At 44.0% G+C, this 19,019-nt stretch overlaps 1 protein-coding gene across 3 annotated transcripts in view; it reads right to left on the bottom strand.

Annotated features, from left to right (window-relative positions):
- GOLGA3 (golgin A3) overlaps window positions 1-19,019 on the bottom strand; it is a 78,469-nt gene that overhangs the window by 46,010 nt on the left and 13,440 nt on the right. Inside the window, exons 3-4 of one of the 3 annotated variants that reach the window (XM_053587552.1) lie at window positions 11,105-11,383; window positions 2,078-2,190 (exon numbers count right to left, since the gene is read on the bottom strand). In XM_053587552.1, coding sequence (XP_053443527.1) covers window positions 2,078-2,190; window positions 11,105-11,383 — 392 coding nt within the window. Of the gene's footprint in view, window positions 1-2,077; window positions 2,191-11,104; window positions 11,384-19,019 lie in introns of those variants that run through there. The other 2 variants (XM_053587553.1, XM_053587554.1) reach the window with 2 other exon arrangements.

Genomic DNA, 19,019 nt, shown 5'->3' with positions numbered 1-19,019 from the left:
GAAGCCAGTGCTCATTGACCACTCTGAAAATCCTAGGGCCCTTAAGAATGACACCAAATCTACTCTTCCTATGCTCTATAAATGGAACCACAAAGCCTGGGTGACAGCACATCATATGAGCATGGTTTACTTAATATTTTAAGACCCCTGTCGAGATTTACTGCTCATAAAAAGGGAATCCTTTCAAACCACTCACTGACAAGGCATCTGATGACGCAAGAGCTGTGCTGGCGAGGTACAAAGAGATGAGTGTTATTCTCAGGCCTCTAACACAACATCCATTCTGCAGTCCATGGAACCAGGAGCCATTATGACTTTCAAGTCTTAATTTATTTCATAAAGCTATAGTTGCCATAGATAGTGATTCATCTGAAGGATCCGAGCAAAGTAAACTGAAAATCTTCTGGAAAGGAGTTACCATTCTAGATGCCATAAAGAACATTGTGATTCACGGGAGGAGGTCAAAATATTAACATTAAAAGGAGTTTTGAGGAAGTTGATGCCAACCCTCATGAATGACGGAGGGGTTCAAGACTTAAGTGAAATGATTACAGATGTGGTAAAAATACCAAGAGAACTAGAATTAGAAGTGGATTCTGAAGATGGGATCGAATTGCTGCCATCTCAGGAAAAAACTTGAACAGATGAGAAGTCAGTTCATATGGATGAGCAAAGTGGTTTCTTTAGAAGGAACCTTACTCCTGGTGAAGATCCTGTTAACATTGTTGAAATGACAACAAAGCATTTAGAATAGGACTTAAACTGAGTTGACAAAGCAGCAGAGTTTCAGAGGACTGACTGCAATCTTGAAAGAAGTTCTACTCTGGATGAAACGCTATGAAATTGCATTGCATACTACAAAGTAATCTTTTGTGAGGGACGGAAAGGAAGAGTCAATCAATACGGCAAATTTCACAGCTATCTTCTTTGCCACAGCCCACCCACCTTCAGCAACCCCACCCGAAATCAGTCAGCAGTATCACATCCAGACCAAACACTCCACCTGCAAGGAAGATAACCACTCCAGGAAGGCTCAAATAATCATTACCGTTTTTAGCAACAAAGCATTTTAAATTACGGTATGCACTGTTTTCTTACACATAATGCTACCATACACTTACTAGACTACAGTACAATAGAAACATAACTTCTATATGTACTAGGAAAACAAAAAGTTTGTATGACACTGTATGACACGCTTTACTGTGATGGTATGGAATGGCATCTGCAATCTCTGAAGTGTATCTGCATTTCTTTGCTTTTTCTTCCCTTTTTTTGTTTTTTTTTGAGACTTAGTGTCTCATTCTGTCACCATGGTAGAGCGCTGTGGTGTTACAGTTCAAAGTAACCTCAAACTCTTGGCTCAAGCCATCCTCCTGCCTCAGCCTCCCATGTAGCTGGAATTCTAGGTGCCACAATATCTGGCTAATTTTTCTATTTTTATTTCTATTTATTTATTTATTTAGAGATAAAAGTCTCACTTTGTCGCCCTTGGTAGAGTGCCATGGCATCACAGCTCACAGCGACCTCCAGCTCTTGGGCTTATGCAATTCTCTTGCCTCAGCCTCCTGAGTAGCTGGGACTACAGGTGCCCGCCACAACACCAAGCTATTTTTTTGTTGCAGTTTGGCCGGGGCCGGGTTTGAACCTGCCACCCTCAGTATATGGGGCCAGTATCCTACTCACTGAGCCACAGGCACGGCCAATTTTTCTATTTTTAATAGAGATGGGGGGTCTCACTCTTGCTGAGGCTGGTCTCAAACTCCTGAGTTTAGGCACTCCTCCTACCTCGGCCTCCCAAAGTCTAAGATTACAGGCATGGGCCAACCATGCCCAGCTCTTTGCTTTTCAAATGGCATATTTGGGAATAAAACACACTCATTCCAAAGGAACCAGTACCAGATGAGGGACAATAACCAGACGCCTAGTATCTGCAAAGACAGGATAACACAGCTGACGTTCAGAGCCCCCAGAGCCCAGCCCAGCTCGAAAATCAGAGGCCAGAACTACATGTGACCAATCACTGCCTCTAGTACCTATGGCTTTCCATGAGCATTTTCAGGGCAAGGACACTGACCCGCTCCTGCTGACGCTTCACTCTGTACTGCTTGAGCTGCTCTTCCAGCTGCTTTTGAGCCTGAAGTCGGACCTGCTCCTCCTTTTCCAGGGGCAGTGGAGACTCTGTAGAGCCTGCAGTGAGAAAACAGCTATTCACAAACTCATGAAAATGGGCGGCGTCTATGGCTCAGTGAGTCAGGCGCCAGCCCCATATACTGAGGGCGGTGGGTTCAAACCTGGCCCCGGCTAAACTGCAACAAAAAAATAGCTAGGCATTGTGGCAGGCACTTATAGTCCCAGCTACTTGGGAGGCTGAGGCAAGAGAATCGCCTATGCCCAAGAGCTGGAGGTTGCTGGAAGCTGTGATGCCATAGTACTCTACCAAGGGCAACAAAGTGAGACTCTGTCTCTTAAAAAAAAAAAAAGAAACTCATGAAAAAATCAGGAACAGCTTGGCTGCTTTGCATTTAAATGTTTTAGTGCCTAAGCAACATACACCCATCTAAGTTTGTTTTTTTTTATTATTTATTTATTTATTTTTGAAACAGAGCCTCAAGCTCTCCCCCTGGGTAGAGTGCTGTGGCATCACAGCTCACAGCAACCTCCAACTCCTGGGCTCAAGCAATTCTCCTGCCTCTGCCTCCCAAGTAGCTGGGACGAGAGGCACTCGCCACAATGCCTGGCTATTTTTGGTTGTAGCCGTCACTGTTGTTTGGCGGCCCAAGCTGGATTCGAACCCACCAGCTCAGGTGTACGTGGCTGGCGCCTTAGCCGCTTGAGCCATAGCTGCCAAGCCATTGTTTTTCTTAACTGAAACAGTCTCACTTTGTCACCCTCAGTAGAGTGCCGTGGTTCACAGTAACCTCAAACTCTAAGGCTGAACTGATTCTCTTGCTTCAGCCTTCCTAGTAGCTGGGACTACAGGCACCCACCACAATGCCTGGCTAATTTTTTTGTTCGTTTTGTTTAGCAGGCCAGACAAGGTTCAACCCACCAGCCCTGGAGCATGTGGCTGGTGCCCTACCCACTGAAATACAGGTCCCCAGCCTACCAATCTAAGTTTTGAAGGATAATTTCCGGATTAAAAGAAACTGTGAGCCTTGGATACTCACCACAGACAGGATCTACCTTGTAGGACATACTGGCCAATACTGGGTTTGTGTTCATGTAATGAGGACACTACCTCCTATGGACACTCAATTTGTAAGACAAGAGATAATAATAAGCTCAAGGGATCCTCTGCCTTAGCCTCCCAGAGTGCTGTGATTCCAGGCGGGACTCATGTGCCCAGCCAACAAGTGTCTTTCAATAATAAAAAGTATTGGCTCAGCACCTGTAGCACAGTGGTAAAGGCACCAGCCACATACAGTGAGACTGGTGGGTTCGAACCCAGCCCAGGCAAGCTAAAATAATAATGACAGGGGTAGCACCTGTGACTCAAGGAGTAGAGTGCCAGCCCCATATAGCGGAGGTGGTGGGTTCAAACCCAGCCCTGGCCAAAACTGCAAAAATAAATAAATAAATAATATAATGACAACTGCAACAAAAAATAGCCAGGCATTGTGGTGGGCGCCTGTAATCCCAGCTACTTGGGAGGTTGAGGCAAGAGAATCACTTAAGCCCAAGAGCTGGAGGTTGCTGTGAGCAGTGATGCCATGGCACTCTACCAAGGGTGACATAGTAAGGCTCTGTCTCTTAAAAAAAAAAAAAAAATAGGGCTGCACCTGTGGCTTAGTGGGTAGGGTGCCGGCCCCACATACCAAGGGTGGCAGGTTCAAACCCAGCCCTGGCCAAATTGCAACAACAAAAAAATAGCTGGGCGTTGTGGTGAGTGCCTGTAGTCCCAGCTACTCAGGAGGCTGAGGCAAGAGAATCACCCAAGCCCAGGAGTTGGAGGTTGCTGTGAGCTGTGTGATGCTACGGCACTCTACCGAGGGCAATAAAGTGAGACAGAGTCTACAAATAATAATAATAATAATAAAAAGTATTAGATTTAAAGTCAGTGCTAGTGCTAAGAGATCAGAGGCACAGAAATTCTCAACTCTGGCTGAAGTGAAACTCTGCTCTCTGACCTCACAAAGCTACTCAAAACCTTGAGGTAAGGGCTCGGTGCCTGTGGTTCAAGCGGCTAAGGCGCTAGCCACATACACATGAGCTGACAGGTTCAAATCCAGCCCAAGCCCCCCCAAACAACAATGACAGCTGCAACCAGAAAAATAGCCAGGTTTTGTGGCAGGCACCTGTAATCCTAACTACTTGGGAGGCGGAGGCAGGAGAATCACTTGAGCCCAGGAGTTGGAGGTTGCTGTGAGCTGTGATGTCACAGCACTCTACCCAGGATGAGAGCTTGAGGCTATCTCAAAAAAAAAAAAAAAAAAAAATCCTTGAGGTAAGGAACTCATTAAAAGTAACCATGATGGGGCAGTGCCTGTGAGTAGGGTGCCAGCCCCATATGCTGTGGGTTGTGGGTTCAAGCCCTGCCCCGCCCAAGACTGCCAAAAAAAAAAGCAGCTGTGATCAGGGTGGCTCCTGTGGGTCAAAGGAGTAGGTTGCCGGCTCCATATACCAGAGGTGGTGGGTTCAAACCCACCTTGGCCAAAAACTGCAAAAGAAAAAAAGTAGCCGTGATTTGGTTGCCACCTGTAGCTCAGTGATTAGGGCACCAGTCACGTACACCAAGGCTGGCAGGTTCGAGCCTGGCCCAGGCCTGTTAAACAGCAATAACAACTGCAACTAAAAAACAGCCAGGTGTTATGGCAGGCGCCTGTAGTCCCAGTGACTCGGGAGGCTAAGGTAAGAGAATCACTTAAGCCAAGAGTTAGAGACTGCTGTGAGCTGTGATGACATAGGACTCTACATAGGGCAACATAGTGAGACTGTCTCAAAAAAATAAATACGGCTCAGTGCCTGTGGCTCAAGCAGCTAAGGCGCCAGCCACATACACCGGAACTGGCAGGTTCGAATCCAGCCCAGGCCCGCCAAACAATGACGCTGCAACCAAAAAATAGCCAGGCATTGTGGCGGGTGCCTATAGTCCCAGCTACTTGGGAGGCTGAGGGAGGAGAATAGCTTGAGCCCAGGAGTCGGAGGTTGCTGTGAGCTGTGATGCCACAGCGCTCTACCCAGCGTGACAGCTTGAGGCTCTGTCTCAAAAAATAAAATAAAATAAGAAATAAATAAATAAACAAAAATAAAATAAAATATAAAAGTAGGCTCGGCACCTGTCGCTCAAGTGGCTAAGGCGTCAGCCACATACACCTGAGCTGGTGGGTTCAAATCCAGCCTGGGCCCACCAAACACCAATGACGGCTATAACCAAAAAACAGCCAGGTGTTTTGGTGGGTGCCTGTAGTCTCAGCCACTTGGGAGGCAGAGGCAGGAGAATCACTTAAGCCCAGGAGTTTGAGGTTGCTGTGAGCTATGACGCCATGGCAGTCTACCCAGGGTGACAGTTTGAGGCTGTCTCAAAAATAAATAAATAAATAAATAAATAATAAATAAAAGTAGTCATTGATAGAATTAGTGATGACCAAAATGCATGTGGGCATCATCTAGTCACATAACAAAAAGGATATTTTCTTTATGCAGTTACAAGTGGGGATTAATTTATCAACATAAAGTTTTGTAAAATCACAAGAGTATTTAGGGGCGGTGTCTGTGGCTCAAGGAGTAGGGCACTGGCCCCATATATTGAAGGTGGTGGGTTCAAGCCTGGCCCTGGCCAAAAACTGCAACCAAAAAAAAAAAAAAAAAAAAAAGAGGGCGGCGCCTGTGGCTCAGTGAGTAGGGCGCCGGCCCCATATGCCGAGGGTGGGGGGTTAAAACCCAGCCCCGGCCAAACTGCAACAACAACAAAAAAAAAAATAGCCGGGCACTGTGGCGGGCGCCTGTAGTCCCAGCTGCTCGGGAGGCTGAGGCAAGAGAATCGCGTAAGCCCAAGAGTTAGAGGTTGCTGTGAGCCGTGTGAGGCAACGGCACTCTACCTGAGGGCGGTACAGTGAGACTCTGTCTCTACAAAAAAAGAAAAAGAAAGATTAAAAACAAAAAAAGAGTATTTAGAGGGACTTTGCCTAACAATTGCAATCAGTGTAACCTGGCTTATTGTACCCTCAATGAATCCCCAACAATAAAAAAAAAAAAAAAAAATCTGAAAAAAAAAAAAAAAGAGTATTTATACAGGCTAGCAGTATGCAAATACTGTTTCTGTAAGGAATAAAAATTCTGAAGTCTGGCATCAGGACTTGCTGCAAAGCAAAGATCAAGCAGGCATCTGCCTGTGAGGACTAGGGGCTGGTTACCTCAGTTTCCAGAGATGAGGTTATGGTCAAGGAAAGGAGAACAAGGAAATGATCACTTTTCAGCCAAAAACATAAGTTTAAAAAAAATACCTAAAACCCAAACCTTTTATTTTTGGTAACTAAAGGGCTGAATAGTGCATTTAAAGATGTTACAGGTACACACTCAGGGCAGCTGTTTCCTCAGGGCTGGGCTTGTCACTTCACCCTTCTTTAGGACATCAGCAAACACTATCTGGACATGGCCACCCTAGACGCTGCTCAAGTAGAAGTGTAACCATTTGGCAACTTTTTAAACATGGCACCCTCTTTAGACATGAATGTCTAAAGAAAAGCAGCTTTTGTTTTAATAAACCCTAAAATCTGAGTAAGCCCAAGAATTCACCACTGCTATAGTTCACGCTTACATTTCCAGCACTTTGGGAGGATGAGGCAGGAAGACTGCCTGAGGCCAGGAGTTCAAGATCACCCTGGGCAATAGTAAGACCCTATCTCTACAAAAAATTTAAAAAAGAAGTAGGTATAGTGGTGATGCATCTATAGTCCCAGCTCCTCGGGAGGCTGAAGCAGAAGGATCACTTCAGTCTAGGAGTTCAAGGCTGCAGTCAACTGTGATCATACCACTGCACTCCAGCAGCTACATTACAGCAGTAATACCACTGGCATTACTAATTTGTGCGTCTTATCGCTAAAAACATCTCCAATACTTTCCACAAGTTGAGTGGCCTAGATGACTAGAACATAAGAAGTACACTCAGAGGTTTATGGCTATGAGGTAGGTAACACCATCAGCGAAGTGACTGGGTTTCAACTGAACTCTGAAGCTGGTGACCAGTGACATGAGACAGTGCTGAGCTTGATGATAGCAGGGGAAGCCCCACAGTCTCACACAGAGGGTATGGACTCTCCAGGAGGCAATGTATACCCAGCCATCATGTGGCACCTGGCACGAGATCTCACAAAGCTGTCAGGTTAGGAATCTAGACTTTTCTGTGATCTTTCTAAAGTTAAATGCTGGCAACTAGTTTTCAGAATTTTTTTTTTTTTTTTTGGTAAATGTGTTAAATGCAGTTTGATTTCAGTTTTTTTTTTTTAATGTCTTTTTTTAAGTTTTTAGAAATGTTTAAAAGCACACTGCTGGCTGAGTAAGGTGGCTCACGCCTGCAATCCCAGCAATTTAAGGAGCCAAGGCAGGAGGGTTACTTGATGCCAAGAGTTTGAGACCAGCCTGGGCAAAACAGTGGGAACCCCCGTATCTATTAAAAATGAAAAATATTAGCTGGACATGGTGGCACATGCTACTCAAAAGACCGAGGCTACTCAAGGCTATAGTGAACTATGACCACATCACTACACTTTCCCACCACTGCCTGGGAAACAGAGTGAGACTCAATCTCAAAAAACAAAAACAAACAAAAAGGCTGGGCATGGTGGCTCACACCTGTAATGCTAGACCTCTGGGAGGCTGAGGCAGGTGGATCCCTTGAGCTCAGGTGTTCCAGACCAGCCTGACCAAGAGTGAGACCCCATCTCTATCAAAAATAGAGGCATCATGGCAGGTGCCTATAGTATTTGGGAGGCAGGGGCAAGAGGATCTTTTGAACCTAAGAGATCGAGATTGCTATAAGGTAAGGATGATGCCAAGGCACTCTACTCAGGGCAATAGAGTGAGACTCTGTCTCAAAAAAAAAAAAAAAAAAAAAAAATCCCGTAATCCCAGCTACTTGGGAGGCTGAGGCAAGACAATCGCTCAAGCCCAAGAGTTTGCGATTGCTGTGAGCTGTGACAGCACAGTACTCTACCAACAGCAACATAGTGAGACTCCGTCTAAAAAACAAAAACAAAAAAACCCAAATACCACTTTGCAACCTTAAAAAATAATGCTCATGAAGAAAAAGACAATCCAAAATAAAAATGGGCAAACGTATGAAGAGACAGTTCACAGAAACGTTCAAATGCCAAACAAATGTATAAAATGTTACTAAATCCTCAAGTAATACTCTAGTAACTAAAATAACAATGAAATATCATATCACGCCCATCAGGTAAAATTTAGAAGAAATAGAAGGAATATCTATGTGCTGGTCAGATGTGGGAGTGTCCTCCTGGGGACACTGGTTGCTGTGTGACCACATGGAATGGCACCAAGGATGCTGTAGCTCTTGACCAAACAAGTCTATTCCACAGAATGAAGTCCAAGGACATGTGCAACACTATTCTTCACGGCCCAGGCTAGAAATACAGTGGCAGGTCAGTTGGGCGGCGCCTGTGGCTCAGTGAGTAGGGCGCCAGCCCCATATGCCGAGGGTGGCGGGTTCAAACCCAGCCCCGGCCAAACTGCAACCAAAAAATAGCCGGGCGTTGTGGCGGGCGCCTGTAGTCCCAGCTGCTCGGGAGGCTGAGGCAAGAGAATCGCGTAAGCCCAAGAGTTAGAGGTTGCTGTGAGCCGTGTGACGCCACAGCACTCTACCCGAGGGCGGTACAGTGAGACTCTGTCCCTACAAAAAAAAAAAAAAAAGAAAAAAGAAATACAGTGGCAGGAGATGGCCATAAAGCACTGACCCAGTCACACTGGGGCTCCTGCCCAGCCCTGAAAGAACAATTTCAGAGCTACATCAGGCAATACAACTGTCTCCGTGCGATCAAGCTATATGAGGGTAGGGAGGTGGGATATGCAATTATGTGAGCAATAGAATCCCATTTTTAAAAACAATGTCTAGGCTCAGTGCCTGTGGCTCAAGCGGCTAAGGCACCAGCCACATACACCTGAGCTGGTGCGTTCAAATCCAGCCTGGGCCCGCCAAACAACAATGACAGCTGCAACCAAAAAATAGCCAGGCGTTGTGGCGGGTGCCTGTAGTCCCAGCTACTTGGGAGGCGGAGGCAGGAGAATTGCTTCAGCCCATGAGTTGGAGGTTGCTATGAGCTGTGATGCCAGGGCAACAGCTTGAGGCTGTCTCAAAAACAAAAACAAAAAAAAAAACAATGTCTAAAAATCTGGGTATGGCTTGGCGCCTATAGCTCAGAGCTGGCTGGCGGGTTCAAATCTAGGCCGGGCCTGCCAAACAACAATGACAACTACAACCAAAAAACAGCCGGGTGTTGTGGCGGGCACCTGTAGTCCCAGCTACTTGGGAGGCTGAGGCAAGAGAATCACTTAAGCCCAAGAGTTGGAGGTTGCTATGAGCTGTGATGCCACGGCACTCTACCCAGTGCAACAGCTTGAGGCTCTGTCTCAAAAAAATAAAAAAATAAAAATCTGGGTACATTTAAGAGGCCTGCAAAGGGTCCTGTGGGTAGGAATGAAGCATGAGGAAATGAGGAGTGAGAGCAGCACATCTCATACAGGCTCATTTAGTTACACATTTGTGCATGCATAAAAAATATGGTTAGAAAAAGGTCTCAGGGTTAGGCCCACAGGTTGTCAAGATTATGGGGAGTTCATCTTTGAGTTTCTTGAGATCAGCATAAAATAAATGCTTATCAAAATAATTCATCCCAGTTGATTCATGCCTGTACTCCTAGCAGTATGGGAGGCTGAGGTAGGTGGATTGTTTGAGCTCAGTAGGTCAAGACTAGCCTCAGCAAAAGCGAGACCCCATCTCTACTAAAACTTGAAAAATTGACCTGTAGTCCCAGAAACTCAGGATGCTGAGGCAAGAGGATGGCTGGGGTCAGGAGTCTGAGGTTGCTGTGAGCTATGATGACACCACAGCACTCTAGCCTGGGGCAACAGAGTGAGACTATGTCTCAAAAGAAAAACTGGTTTGGTGCCCACTGCTCAGTGGTTAGGGCACTGGTCACATACACCAGGGCTGGTGGGTTCAAACCCAGCCTGCTAAACCACAATGACAACTATAACAAAAAATAGCCGGGCGTTGTGGTGAGTACTTGTAGCGCCAGCTACTTGGGAGGCTGAGGCAAGAAAATCACTTAAGCCCAAGAGTTTGAGGTTGCTGTGAGCTGTGATGCCATAGCACTCTACCGAGGGTGACAAAGTGAAACTGTCTCAAAAAAAAAAATTTCATCCCAGGAAGCTGAGGCAGAAGGATCACTTGAGGCCAGGAGTTCAAGATGAGCCTGGGCAACACAGCAAGCTCCCATCTCTTTAAAAAATGTTAAAATAGGCCAGGTGTGGTGGCTCATGCCTGTAATCCCAGCACTTTGGGAGGCCGAGGTAGGCGGATCACCTGAGCTCATGAGTTGGAGACCAGCCTGAGCTAGAATGTGACCCCATCTCTAAAAATAGCCAGGCATTGTGGAGGGTGCCTATAGTCCCAGCTACTTGGAAGGTTGAGGCAAGCCAATGGCTTGAGCTCAAGAGTTAGAGGTTGCTGTGAGCTATGATGCCAGGGCATTCTACCGATAGAGACAAAGTGAGACTCTGTCTCAAAAAAAAAAAAAAAAGTTAAAATAATTCATCAAAGAAACCTCTAAGCATAACTGTAAACTGGTCAAGTACAGTCTGCTTCTCACCATGTGGTGACAAAGGACACAAAGGCTAGCCTTTAGATCAAGAGCTTCAGTACCATTCCCAACATTAGGCTAGAAAGGAACTTAAAACTCCTGCATGTAACATCAGTCTTTAAAATGAAGCTGCCTTGTTAAACACAAAACCAACTGTAGTACTAGGATGGTACATGGCAATGAGAGGGGTATGCTCAGACAGCAAGTGCTTAGGGCAGGACTCTCAGGGGGCTGGTGATTCTGACACAGGGAGGGGAAGAGTCCGGCGGAGAACAGATGCTTACACAGTTGCGTTTCTTGCATAGGAAGACTGAGTCTGAGAGACTGCAAAGCTTCTTTTCTAACACTGCCCTCAGCACTAGGTCCCTGAGACTTCCTTAGGTTGTCATGGAAATCAGCCACACCTGGAGAGGCATCTGGACCCACTGGGTTTGTGGTGGGATCGAGAGACAGTGATGGGTCTGGGAGCTCCAATGTTGGCCCATTCTGACAGAGGCCTCCCTGGCCAGGTTCACGTGGGCTTTCCCCTTCCTTGGAAGCTCCGTTGGCCTCAACACTGGTACCTGGAAAGAGAGAGCACACTGTGCCACCTTGATTCTAACAACACCATCAAGTCATTTTTGAGACATGCGGCTAAAGTAGAACAGAGGAGAATCTGGATATATGACCATGAACATTTCTACATCTCATAAACATGCTCACTCTGAAGAAAAGCAGGCCCCACTTTTCCTCCTACAGGCAGGGTGGCTTGTGACAGGTCTCACTACTGCTCTGGGCCTCAGTGTACTCACCTGTAAAATGTGCTCACCCTCCACACTATGGTGGTTGAACTTTAGTAGTAATGTTTCCTTTTTTTTTTTTTTTTAACATAAGACTAGTAAGAAATCTTATGCAAGTCTGCTTTTAAAAAACAGCAAAAGAAAGCTGATGCGGTGGCTCCCCTCTGTAAACCCAGCACTCTGGGAGGCTGAGCGGGGAGGATTGCTTGAGTTCAGGAGTTTGAGATTAGCCTGGGCAACAAAGAAAGACCCTGTCTCAACAAAAATAGGAAACTTAGCCCATGGTGGTACACACCTGTAGTCCCAGCTACCCAGGAGGCTAAAGCAGGAGGATCTCTCAAGCCCAGAGTTTAAGGTTGCTGTGAGTTAGACTGATGCCATGGCACTTTAGCCTGGGTGACAGAACAAGCCCTTGCTCCCAGTCCCCCAAAAAGGAAAAGCTTAAAACATAGCTGATAATTTTTCTAACAAGAATTGGTAACAGCAGTGCTAATCACAGTCACATTTACAAAGGCCTGATTCCCAAAGTTATTTCAAAGCATAAGTTTATCCTCCTCTAAGGCAAACAGATAGATCATCTGATCAGAAAAACCGTGTCAGAACTAAGCACAGAACCTTCTTCTTGGAGGTTACCAGTTAGGCAGAAACCCAAGTTTAACCAATGACAACTCTGTGTTTGTGTATTATACGTAGTTTAACCCATTAATATTATTATAAATAGAATTATTCACTACACAAACTAAAACGTATTTCCTTATCAAATGAACAAAAAGGAAGGACTTTTACAATTAAATGTTTCTTAGTCTTTTCCCTCCCCAAAATGCTCAAGAACAGGCCTCATCCTGGTGGGTGAGCCAGTCAGCAAAGACCAAGACGATGTGAGGAGGGTCCTGCAGGTCTGAGCCCTGGCTCCAGTGGGTCTCAGGCCCAGCAACACCCTGAGCTCTGATGGGGGTCAGTGTCACTTAGATCCCATGACCACACAGTACACATCCAAAAAATTCCCTCTGTGTTGAAGCAAATCAAAAATCAGTTTCTGTCACTTACAAATGTGAATCCCAAGCAAAACAGTTATTTCCTGTTAAGCCTACCTGAAAGATAAAGCAGAATACAAACAGGTTCCAGACAGGAAGCAGAGCTAGGAGCCCCACACCACTAGCTTCAGTCCTGCTACGTTTCAGATACAAGTTAATTTGTTAACTGCACTTTCTGATGGGCACCTTCCTGTTCACAGAGTGTTTTCTGGGCCATCATACTGTACTTTTAAAAAATCTAAAAGTAGGGGTGGGGCGCTGGTCCCATATACCCTGGGTGGTGGGTTCAAACCTGGCCACGGCCAAAACTGCAAAAAAAAAAAAAAAATTTATATGTAAAAGTAAAACAGCCTAATAAACATTAAGACTCTACTGTTTCGGTATATCCGGGAGGCGGAGCAAGATGGCAGCCGAGTAACAGCTTCCTTGCATCTGGGCACTGTGAGTCTGGGGAGATAGGACTCCAGGCATCTCTGGCTGGTGGGATCTGCCTATCATCACCCCTAAGAGGATAGAGGGAGTCAGCGAGAGACTTCTGGACCCCAAGAGGAGGACTAAAACAGTGGAAAACCGGCAAGTGGTCACGTGTGTTCAATCCGTCTAAACCCGCCCGCAACTGTAAGTTCAGTAGCAGCGAGACTGCAAACCAGAAAGGCCTTACCTGTGAACTGTTTTGGTGTCTTTGGACTTGGCATTCAGCTGAACTGCCTTGGGGAGAGCCTGAGCGGGAGTGCGGAGAACTTTGGCCTTTGTCTAGGGCCACTGAGCCGCTGAGCCAGACGGAGCTGATAGTGTTTGGCTCTGGGTCACAGGCAGCCATTGTGAGCGATCTGCCATGGCAAGCTCCGCCCTCAGGGTCGCAGAGCTGGAATTGGGTGGGAGCTGGTAACCCAGCGACCAAGTAGCCTCAGGGCGGGGTCTGAGCCGCCTTGCAGCCCTAACCCTCTGGGGCAGAGGGAGACCAGTTTTGGCACACAGGGTAAGTGGATAGCCACTTCAGCAGTGATTCCAGCGACAAGCACTTCCCTGGGAAAGCGTCTGCTCAGCAAGTGAACAAGCTCAAAGTGCCTTTTAAGTGGGCTGAAGAGAGATTTAGGGTGTCTACCTGCTGGGGTTTGAGAAACTAGCAGCCTCCAGTCCTATCAGAACTGTGATTAACATCTCATACCCCAGAAGACCACGTGTTGCCCAGACAATATTCAATAACACATACATACTGCTTTGTTTTTGGTTGTGTTTTTTTTTTTTGTTTTTTTTTTTGGATTTTTTTTTTTATTTTGATCTTGTTGATTGTTGTTTTGTTTTTTAAGTTCAACCTTTTCCATACAGATCCTTTTTCTTTCTCAATTTTTCTAGTTTAATTATAATTTCCCATTGCTGCCTATTTCAATAATTAGAACTTCATTTTTGTTAGTGTTTCTACCGCTATTATTTGGTTTTTCCAGACAATTTTATCCTGTAAAGTTTTCTGTTTGCTTGTTTTGGTTTGATTTATAGCATTTTTGTCTTTCCTCTCTACTTGGTGGAGGTGGGGTACTCTGTCTGATCAGGTTAGCAAAGAGCTGCTGACCTCAAGGGAACCACCCAACTGGGCACCCCCAGAAGGTGGTTTGTTTTTTAAGGTTGTATCAAAGTACCCTACTGTACACCTATATTGCTCTGTCTCCCTCTTTCTGTGCCTCTCTTCTTTTTGTCAATATTCCTTTTCCCCACCCCCTCTCCTTTCTCTATTTTTCTTTTTTTTTTTTTTCTTATCACTCGGTCCTCCTTTCTTTCATCCCTTTTTTGCTCTTCAACCGTCTCACCCTTCTGGTCCTGTAACCCTTAGTCCACAGGCACGAGAACTTAAAGAGCAAGAGGAAGTGAAAGGAAAATTAGGGCAAGGAAACAGATAAAAGAAATCACTCATGAGGAAGAATCAGTAGAAAACTCCAGGCAACATGAAGAACCAGTCCAGAACAACTCCGACAAGGGACCATGAGGTAGCTACTGCAGAGGATTCCACCTATACAGAAATGTTAGGAATGACAGAAAGGGAATTTAGAATACACATGTTGGGGCGGCGCCTGTGGCTCAGTCGGTAGGACGCCGGCCCCATATACCGAGGGTGGCGGGTTCAAACCCGGCCCCGGCCAAACTGCAACCAAAAAATAGCCGGGCGTTGTGGCGGGCGCCTGTAGTCCCAGCTACTCGGGAGGCTGAGGCAAGAGAATCGCTTAAGCCCAGGAGTTGGAAGTTGCTGTGAGCTGTGTGAGGCCACGGCACTCTACTGAGGGCCATAAAGTGAGACTCTGTCTCTACAAAAAAAAATAAATAAATAAAATAAAATAAAAAAAAAAAGAATACACATGTTGAAAACAATGAAAGAAATGATGGAAACAATGAACAAAACCGCAAATAAAGTGGAAAATAACCAAAAGGAAATACAAAAACAGAATCGAATAAGAGATGAACGATATGAAGAATATAAAAAGGACATAGCAGAGCTGAAGGAAATGAAACAGTCAATCAGGGAACTCAAAGATGCAATGGAAAGTATCAGCAACAGGTTAGACCATGCAGAAGAAAGAATTTCAGAGGTAGAAGACAAAGTTTTTGAGATAACTCAGATAGTAAAAGAGGCAGAAAAGAAGAGAGAGAAAGCAGAACGTTCACTGTCAGAATTATGGGACTTTATGAAGCGTTCCAACATACGAGTTATAGGAATTCCAGAAGGGGAAGAAGAATGCCCCAGAGGAATGGAAGCCATACTAGAGAATATTATACAAGAAAAATTCCCAAATATCACCAAAGATTCTGACACACTGCTTTCAGAGGGCTATCGGAACCCAGGTCGCCTCAACTCTAACCGAGCTTCTCCAAGACACATTGTGATGAACCTGTCCAAAGTCAAGACAAAAGAAAAGATTCTGCAAGCTGCCAGGAGTAAGCGCCAGTTGACCTACAGGAGCAAATCCATCAGAGTGACCGCAGACTTCTCTAATGAAACTTTCCAAGCAAGAAGACAATGGTCATCTACCTTTAATCTACTTAAACAGAACAATTTCCAGCCCAGAATTCTGTACCCTGCTAAGCTAAGCTTCAAAATTGATGGAGAAATCAAATCATTTACGGATATACAAACATTGAGGAAATTCGCCACAACAAGACCAGCTCTACAGGAAAAACTTCAACCTGTTCTGCACACTGACCACCACAATGGATCAGCAGTAAAGTAAGAACTCAGAAATTAAAGGACAGAACCTAACCTCCACTCTGATGCAAAAGATAAAACGAAGCAATGGACTCTCACAAAATAAGACGAATAGAATACTACCACACTTATCAATTATCTCAATAAATGTTAATGGCTTGAATTCCCCACTGAAGAGACATAGATTGGTTGACTGGATTAAAAAACACAAGCCATCCATCTGCTGTCTGCAAGAAACACACCTGGCTTCAAAAGACAAATTAAAGCTCCCAGTCAAAGGTTGGAAGACAATTTTTCAGGCAAATGGAATTCAGAAGAAAAGAGGAGTTGCAATCTTATTTTCAGATACATGTGGATTTAAAGCAACTAAAGTCAAAAAAGACAAAGATGGTCACTTTATATTGGTCAAGGGAAAAATACAACAAGAAGACATTTCAATTCTAAATATTTATGCACCCAATTTAAATGCTCCCAGATTCTTGAAACAGACCTTACTCAGTCTAAGCAATATGATATCTGATAATACCATAATAACAGGGGACCTTAACACTCCTCTTAAGAGCTGGACAGATCCTCTAAACAGAAATTAAACAAGGATATAAGAGATTTAAATGAGACCCTAGAACAACTATGCTTGATAGACGCATATAGAACACTCCATCCCAAAGATAAAGAATATACATTCTTCTCATCACCCCATGGAACGTTCTCCAAAATTGATCATATCCTGGGACACAAAACAAATATCAACAGAATCAAAAGAATTGAAATTTTACCTTGTATCTTCTCAGACCATAAGGCACTAAAGGTGGAACTCAACTCTAACAAAAATGCTCGACCCCACCCAAAGGCATGGAAATTAAACAATCTTCTGTTGAATAACAGATGGGTGCAGGAAGAAATAAAACAGGAAATCATTAACTTCCTTGAGCATAACAACAATGAAGACACAAGCTACCAAAACCTGTGGGATACTGCAAAAGCAGTTTGAGAGGAAAATTCATCCCTTTAGATGCCTACATTCGAAAAACAGAAAGAGAGCACATCAACAATCTCACAAGAGATCTTATGGAATTGGAAAAAGAAGAACAATCTAAGCCTAAACTCAGTAGAAGAAAAGAAATATCCAAAATCAAATCAGAGATCAATGAAATTGAAAACAAAAGAATCATTCAGAAAATTAATGAAACAAGGAGTTGGTTTTTTGAAAAAATAAATAAAATAGATAAACCATTGGCCAGACTAATAAGGAATAGAAATGTAAAATCTCTAGTAACCTCAATCAGAAATGATAAAGGGGAAATAACAACTGATCCCACAGAGATACAAGAGATCATCTCTGAATACTACCAGAAACTCTATGCCCAGAAATTTGACAATGTGAAAGAAATGGATCAATATTTGGAATCACACCCTCTCCTAGACTCAGCCAGGAAGAAATAGAGCTCCTGAACAGACCAATTTCAAGCACTGAGATCAAAGAAACAATAAAAAATCTTCCAACTAAAAAATGCCCTGGTCCAGATGGCTTCACTCCAGAATTCTATCAAACCTTCAAGGAAGAGCTTATTCCTGTACTGCAGAAATTATTCCAAAAAATTGAGGAAGAAGGAATCTTCCCCAACACATTCTATGAAGCAAACATCACCCTGATACCAAAACCAGGAAAAGACCCAAACAAAAAGGAGAATTTCAGACCAATCTCACTCATGAATATTGACGCAAAAATTCTCAACAAAATCCTAGCCAATAGATTACAGCTTATCATCAAAAAAGTCATTCATCATGATCAAGTAGGCTTCATCCCAGGGATGCAAGGCTGGTTTAACATACGCAAGTCTATAAACGTTATCCACCATATTAACAGAGGCAAAAATAAAGATCACATGATCCTCTCAATAGATGCAGAAAAAGCATTTGATAAAATCCAGCATCCTTTTCTAATTAGAACACTGAAGAGTATAGGCATAGGTGGCACATTTCTAAAACTGATTGAAGCTATCTATGACAAACCCACAGCCAATATTTTACTGAATGGAGTAAAACTGAAAGCTTTTCCTCTTAGAACTAGAACCAGACAAGGTTGTCCTCTGTCACCTTTACTATTCAACGTAGTGCTGGAAGTTCTAGCCAATACAATTAGGCAAGACAAGGAAATAAAGGGAATCCAAATGGGAGCAGAGGAGGTCAAACTCTCCCTCTTTGCTGACGACATGATCTTATACTTAGAGAACCCCAAAGACTCAACCACAAGACTCCTAGAAGTCATCAAAAAATACAGTAATGTTTCAGGATATAAAATCAATGTCCACAAGTCAGTAGCCTTTGTGTACACCAATAACAGTCAAGATGAGAAGCTAATTAAGGACACAACTCCCTTCACCATAGTTTCAAAGAAAATGAAATACCTAGGAGTATACCTAACGAAGGAGGTGAAGTACCTCTATAAAGAAAACTATGAAATCCTCAGAAAGGAAATAGCAGAGGATATTAACAAATGGAAGAACATACCATGCTCATGGATGGGAAGAATCAGCATTGTTAAAATGTCTATACTTCCCAAAGCAATCTACCTATTCAATACCATTCCTATCAAAATACCAACATCGTACTTTCAAGATTTGGAAAAAATGATTCTGCATTTTGTATGGAACCGGAAAAAACCCCGTATAGCTAAGGCAGTTCTCTGTAACAAAAATAAAGCTGGGGGCATCAGCATACCAGATTTTAGTCTGTACTACAAAGCCATAGTGCTCAAGACAGCATGGTACTGGAACAAAAACAGGGACATTGACACTTGGAATCGCATTGAAAACCAAGAAATGAAACTAACATCTTACAACTACCTAATCTTTGATAAACCAAACAAGAACATACCTTGGGGGAAAGACTCCCTATTCAATAAATGGTGTTGGGAGAACTGGATGTCTACATGTAAAAGACTGAAACTGGACCCACACCTTTCCTCACTCACAAAACTTGATTCAAGATGGATAAAGGACTTAAATTTAAGGCATGAAACAATAAAAATCCTCCAAGAAAGCAGAGGAAAAACACTGGAAGATATTGGCCTGGGGAAAGACTTCATGAAGAAGACTGCCATGGCAATCGCAACAACAACAAAAATAAACAAATGGGACTTCATTAAACTGAAAAGCTTCTGTACAGCTAAGGAGACAATAACCAAAGCAAA

This window comes from Nycticebus coucang, chromosome 4 (genome assembly GCF_027406575.1).
Source record: "Nycticebus coucang isolate mNycCou1 chromosome 4, mNycCou1.pri, whole genome shotgun sequence".
Classification (NCBI taxonomy): domain Eukaryota; kingdom Metazoa; phylum Chordata; class Mammalia; order Primates; family Lorisidae; genus Nycticebus; species Nycticebus coucang.
Note: the sequence above shows the minus strand (reverse complement) of the source record. Positions and strands in the feature narration are given on the sequence as shown.